General features: G+C 41.8%; 1 protein-coding gene across 2 annotated transcripts in view; it reads left to right on the forward strand.

Annotated features, from left to right (window-relative positions):
* The window catches only part of SPG21 (spastic paraplegia 21 (autosomal recessive, Mast syndrome)), a 40,685-nt gene that overhangs the window by 6,357 nt on the left and 27,469 nt on the right, over positions 1–6,859 (forward strand). For both annotated transcript variants that reach the window (XM_005861058.2, XM_014535452.1), the window contains exon 3: positions 690–851. In XM_005861058.2, the coding sequence (XP_005861120.1) occupies positions 690–851 (162 nt within the window). The remainder of the gene's footprint in view (positions 1–689; positions 852–6,859) is intronic.

Here is a 6,859-nt window from a genome sequence, read left to right on the forward strand (position 1 = left end):
TTTTTCCTGTACCCACTCCCCACACCCGACTGAATGATTTGAAACATTCTCCTGGGACAGGGACACCCACCCCTGCCTCATCCCTCCTCTCTAGCAGAAGTCTCGCCTCTGGAAGATTGTTCTAGATCAGGTTCCTGAAGCATCTCCTGAGTGGTACCATCTCTGTCCAGTTTCTCCCTAGAGCCTGAAGTCTTTCTCTCCCTTGCCTCCCCTGTTCACACTCTGACCCTGCTGATCCCAGTCAGTCCTCTGGGCCAGCACTGGAGAATGATTCTGCAAACTGCCCTTCTCCTACACACACGCACACGCACACATGTGCGCACGCGCGCGCGCACACGTATGGGGACGAAGCAAGATGCCATGTACAGAGTTTACTGTTTAATGGTAAACAAAATAGACTTCCTATAATCATAGATGGAAAGGAAAATTAAAAACTGGTAGAAAAAGCAGCACTTTGGAGGAGTAGAAAGCAGTTCTATGGAATATTTCCTTAGCACCAAAGAAGGAAAAGGAGACCAAAGCAGTTTATTTTACGTACTAATCTGGCGTGACCCCTCCCCACAGGTTACCTTTTAACAAACAAGGCAGTGGTATTAAAATTGTCAGCAAAATTATAGTGTGAAGTTAACAATACAAAAACCAAATCTGTAAGACTTTCCTATTTTTTTTTTTAATAACTTTCCCTCCAGATTATCGTGGATGATGATGACAGTAAGATATGGTCGCTCTATGATGCCGGTCCCAGAAATATTAGGTGTCCTCTCATATTTCTCCCCCCAGTCAGCGGAACTGCAGATGTATTTTTCCAGCAGATTTTGGCTCTGAGTGGATGGGGTTACCGGGTGATAGCTGTAAGTATTATTGATTCAGTATTCCAGTTCAGGTCCATGTGTGTGTGGGGGGGGTTGTGCTTCTATTTCTGATCAGCTATAGTGAAGGGCACATTTTTTATTGACGTAAGGTACTGTTTTCCTTTTTTAAAAGTGAGATGAAGCCTTTTGAAGGAAGGTGGTATGGTACACAGACATACAGAGATGCAAAGGGACAGACCTCCATCAGAAACTTTCTACATTCCCAGCTTTTCTGTGCATTCTCTCCTGTCCCTCTTCTCACAAGTCTGATCAGTAGGAAGCATTGTCCTTGTTCGTAGGTGAAGAAACAGAGGTCCAGGCCATTTTAGTGATTGCCTCGGGTCACACAGCCAATAGGTGGTGGAGGGAGAACCCAGCCCAGTCTTCTGACTCCATTTCCCCTCCTCGTTTATTACACCACTGCTTTCAGGGGAGGCGAGCATGGAATGTTAGACAGCAAAGAGATCTAACGTTGGGTGACTGGGAGCTTCTTGAGTCTTCTCTGTGGAAGGCTGGTGGGGAGGGCACTGTTGCTGTGACATTTCTTGGCATGCCTCAGCTGTAACGACAATGGAGGGTGGTCTCCAACTTCCAAGGAAGGGAGATCCCTGGGATATTAACATGGAAATGGTACTCCCCATGGGACTACTGCTGTTATTACACATTTTATTTACTGTCTTCACGGAAAGAAAATGTGGGCCAGATCTCTTCTCTTGGAAGGTAACCAAAAATTCTAGTGAGGGCACCACCAACTGGGGCCACACAAGACAAATGAACTCCTCTTCCTCCTGGCAGCCCTTTTCTTTCCTGAGAAAACTGGTTATTATCGGCAGGCACTGCCTGCTGCCTTCCCCCCAGGTCTTTTCTTCCCTGGTAAGTTCCTCCAGATTCTTGAACCATTCCTCACATGGCATGTTTGAGTCTGCAGCATAACCCCTCGTGTTCTGGGAGTTCAGTAATCCCTCTTTGTGGACAGCCTTCCAGGAGAGCAGGTGGTAGCCCCCTCATCCCAGCCCTCTGCAGCTTCACACAGGACAGCCTTCCGGTGGCCACTGTTGATCAGCCAGGGAGGAGGAGACTGAGCAACCCCCAGGCTCTGTCCCCCCAAAGAGCGCCGTCGAAAGCTGACTCTGTTTATCCCTCTAAACTGGCATTTTAGAGATTTTGCCTCCTGGGATTTCCCTATTTCATTAGCTAGGTAATCAATCAAGGAAAGGCCACCAGTGTTTCAAAATTACTTTGTTGTTTAAACAGAATGACCAATCCATGAGGTTTTGAAACTTATTAGGTATTCGTTAGTATCTAACAGTTAAAATGCACAGATACCTTTTTCATTTACATTTTTAAATGAAATCTACAGCTCACATGCAATTGTAAGAAATAATTCACAAAGATATCCCTTTTGCACTTTGCCCAGTTTCTTCCAATGGTCACATTTCCCAAAACATCATACAATATCACAGCCAGGGTATTGATATTAATATAATCCATCCATCTTATTTAGATTTTTCCAGTCCTACTTGTACTCAGTTATGTGTGCAGTAACTTGTATATAATTTTTTCATCTGTCTAGAGCACAGATCTTTTTAAATTAAAGGTTTTAGTCCTGGCCAGGTGGCTCAGTTGGTTGGAGGGTCGTTCCATAGGTTTCGGGTTCAATCCTGTATGGGAGGCAGCTGATCAATGTCTCTTTCTCTCCCTCCTTCCCTCCTCTCTCCACCCTAATGTTTCTCTCTCTCTCTCTCTCTCTCTCTCTCTCTCTCTCCTCCCCCCCTTCCTCTCTCTCTCTCTATCATCTCTCTGTTAGGGTATCATCTTACTCAAATTTTCTGCTAGAAAGAGTCTGTTCTCCATGCTGTCTCAAAATAGCAGAATCTTATCCACAAATGGAATTTTAATAGTAAAAGTAACACAAATTTTAAAAGTACATCAAATCTGAAATGATCCCATAATTTACATGGAAGTATTTATTCTAATGATTTATTAATGACAAAATGCATGTAAGTGCTTAAAACAACAAGCCTGTCAGATGGGTTTTACATATTATTAAAGAGAGGGAATTATTAGGTGACAAGCCTGAGTACCCTAGAAAAGAGTTAGTGACTTTATTTCTTTTTTTCTCCTCATCATCAGCATTAATAGATGGGTGACTTAGGGTCAAGCACCATACTTTTTTGGTCACAAAATAAAAAGTTCAGGAAATCATACAGACTAAGTCAATGGGAAAAAAAAGGGACAATTTTATTGAATGCTCCCTTAAAGAAATGCTACCCAAAAGAGAGGGTGCTCTCGTTAGAACAGTTTTGTTCCCAGTTCTCCTGAGCCACAACTCAGAATGAATTTAGATCTAAGGAGAAGCAGTGTTTCTTTACTTGGATGGGCTCTGCTCTGTGTACCTTTAAACCTCAGAGTCTCTCCCTATTTGGAAAGGAAGTTGATGTGAGTTGAAATTGTTATTCACATAATATCACTAGAATGTGCTTACTTTTTATTCTTCTTAAAATTGGTCTGTTAGATAAAATGTGAATTTTGAAGTTTAGGAAAAGGTGAGAAACATATTTACATATTTTGAATAAGGAGCAAAGCTTGAGCAACTGAGAAATGCTATTACGAGAGTCCTAAATTTTTCAGATAATATGAGTTTAAAAAATAAAAATAGCTTAGTTCATTAAAAATAAATTAATTTTTTTATTATTTCAGTTGCAATATCCAGTTTATTGGGACCATCTTGAATTCTGTGATGGATTCAGAAAGCTTTTAGACCATTTACAATTGGATAAAGTGAGTACCATGAAACTAATTACTTGTGTGTGACTTTAAATGCAACATTTGCATTATAAAGCCTGGTGTTGTTTTTCTCTTATTTTTTAAATAAAATCTCTTTTGAGATAAAAGTCACATACTATACAGTGTACCCCTTTTCAAGTCTATAATTCAAAGATTTTTAGCATATTTACAGATATCTGCAGTCATCATCACAGTCGATTTTAGAACACTTTTTTCACTCCAACAAGAAACCCCATACTCAGCAGTCACTACTCACTCACCCTCCCCCTAACCCTGGCAAGCGACTCTACTTTCTGTCTCTATGGATTTGCTGTTCTGGATGTTTTGTATAAGTGAAATCATACAATATGTGGTCTTTTCTGACTGGCTTCTTTAGCTTAGCATAAAGTGTTTGAAGTTCATCCATGTTGTAGATGTAGCAGTACTTCATTTCTTTTTATTGTCAAATAATATCCCATTTATGAATATAGCACATTTTGTTTATCCATTCGTTAGTTGGTGTACATTTGGACTATTTCCAGAATATTTGGCTATTATAAATAATGCTGCTGTGAACATTCATGTACAAGTTTTGGTGTGGACAGGTTTTCAGAGTGGAATTACTGAATCATAGTGTTTGGGTTTTTATTGATATTTAGAGAGAGGAAGAGAGAGGGATAGAAAGATAGAAACATTGATGAGAGAGAAACATCATCGATCAGCTGCCTCCTGCACACCCCCTATTGGGGATCGAGCCCACAACCCTGGCATGTACTCTGACTGGAAATCGAATTGGTGAACTCTTGGTTCATGGGTCTATGCCAGTGATGGCGAACCTATGACATGCGTGTCAGAGGTGACACGCGAACTCATTTTTTTGGTTGATTTTTCTTTGTTAAATGGCATTTAAATATATAAAATAAATATCAAAAATATAAATCTTTGTTTTACTATGGTTGCAAATATCAAAAAATTTCTATATGTGACACGGCACCAGAGTTAAGTTAGGGTTTTTCAAAATGCTGACACGCCGAGCTCAAAAGGTTCACCATCACTGTCCTAGACTCTTGAGATGGCATTTGAGAAAAACTTAACTCTTTCTTGAATCTACTTGGTGACACAGAGAGGCTCTGAGGCTGACTGGATTGGGTGTCTGGTTACTTCTTAAGCACGTGTAACTCTTCTTGGGTAGCTTAAGATATATTTTAGTTTCCTAGCTGAGGAATTCCTTCTGGTTTTCTCAGATCTGAATCTCTGAGATGGCCAAAGGGATAGTTCTCTTACAATATTAGTGGAAATGAGTTATAATTGGAAGTTCTTTAGTATTTTTGAGTGCCCCCATATCTTCATGAGAGGCAAGGCTAAGGGGGAAACACGAATGTAGAATCTATGAGGACAACTTCCTTAGGATCTGGAGGAAATCCATATTACTTTACCTGCTGCAGATTGCCTTATCCAAGCAGGTTTTTTTTTTTTTTTTTGGCTACCACATGCTATTTCCAAAGACAGGATGAGAGGGAATGGGCTTCAACTGCAGCAGGAAAGATTAAGGGCAGAGGTCAGGAAGAACTTTGGTTCTGTGACAACTATATATCAAGCAAGGCCAAGACCAGGGGATGTTTTGGCATTCCCTTGGAATTGTTAAAAGAACAGGACAGATTACTTCCTATGCTCACTCTAAACAGAAAATAGTGTGACAAAGGAAACAGCTTTGTGTTAGAAATTTCCTGTGCAGTACGAGCTGAGGACTGGGAATTGAGATTTGAGGCCGGAATATCTACCAGCAACTTCCTTTATGCAGACCAATGCTCAGGATGCCAACTGACCAGGGCAACAGGGAAGGCCATCCGCCCTTCCAGTTTCTGAGGGATGCTCATAGTTTCCCAGCTTCAGAATTTTCTGTCCTTTGCTTTTCCTCTCAGCTTGCCGTTCAACTCTGCATAGCTAGCTCCATTTTAAAAAACAAAATGAAATAAACATTTGGAAACTTTGACCATCCTATCTAGCCACTGTCTTTTCTTCTTCACCGCCAAAACTTGGTGAACAGATGATTCAGTGCCACTGCTACCATTCTCTCACCACAGGCTCCTGTCCTGTTTCCAGTCAGGTTCCACCCTCCACTTCACTCCCTCACCACATGCTCTCTCCTACAATTGGGGTTCGCCTTCCTCTTTCTCTCTCAGGTCCCTTGTAACCTACCTGTCTCCATGTCCTAGTCCGTGTTGCCCCTCACTTCTCTGTGGCATCCTATGGACTCCAAACTGCTTCTGGATACCCTCTTCTCCCTTGTCTCCATGGCCAATATGTTCCTGTCACTGGTCTGTCTCCCTGGCCTATCTTTTTTTTTCCAGGCATTGGCTTAATGTCCCCACCTCACCTGGAGAAGCCAGTTGGCAAGTTGTTCTAGAAGTTCAAGATTACAGCGCTGAAGGCTCCACTAGGATGGCATTAGAGGGAAAGGGGCAATGGATGTCATTTCAAAGGAAAACTTTGGTTACCTGGAAATATGGATGCAGGAAGTAGAGGAGGCTGATGAGCCAAGCAACTCTCCCAGGGTTCTAGTGTATGAAACTGGATTAATGAAGTCAGGAAATTCAGCAAGAGGTGCTGGTTCTAAGGCAATTTGATTTGAGTAGAAAGCAGGGCATACAAGTGGATAATATATCTGAAGAGCAAAGTTAATGGAAATGAATAGAAAACCTTTTATCTCATTTGCTCTTGCTGCTTCAGCAGCTCCTAGCTCCTTAATCAATATTTCCAGCTTCCAAGCCCTCCCAGGCTTTGCGATGACAGTTCTGATTGCTGATTGGACATTACCACCTGAATGCCCATCATCACTTCAGACTCCTCAGGTTTTTTGGTCTGACATTTCATTCAGCATGATTATTTTAAGATGCACTCATGTATTGTTGGTATATCAATAATTCACTCTTTTTTACTACTGAATAGTATTCCATCATACGTATATATCACAATCTGTTTATCCTATCACTTGTTGATGGGTTTTGGATTGCTTCCAGGTTTTGGCTATCTATATATATAAAAGCCTAAGCAACTGAACGACCGAATGACCGAACAATTGGTTGCTATGACATGCACTGAACACCAGGGGGAAGATGCTCAACACAGGAGCTGCCCCCTGGTGGTCAGTGTGTTCCCACAGCCAACCTCCTGTGGCCCCGATTGGTTCTGATCACCTGCCAGGCCGAGGGACCCCACCCATGCATGAATTCGTGCACCAG

The sequence above is a fragment of the Myotis brandtii genome, unplaced genomic scaffold, assembly GCF_000412655.1.
Source record: "Myotis brandtii unplaced genomic scaffold, ASM41265v1 scaffold144, whole genome shotgun sequence".
Taxonomy (NCBI): Eukaryota; Metazoa; Chordata; class Mammalia; order Chiroptera; family Vespertilionidae; genus Myotis; species Myotis brandtii.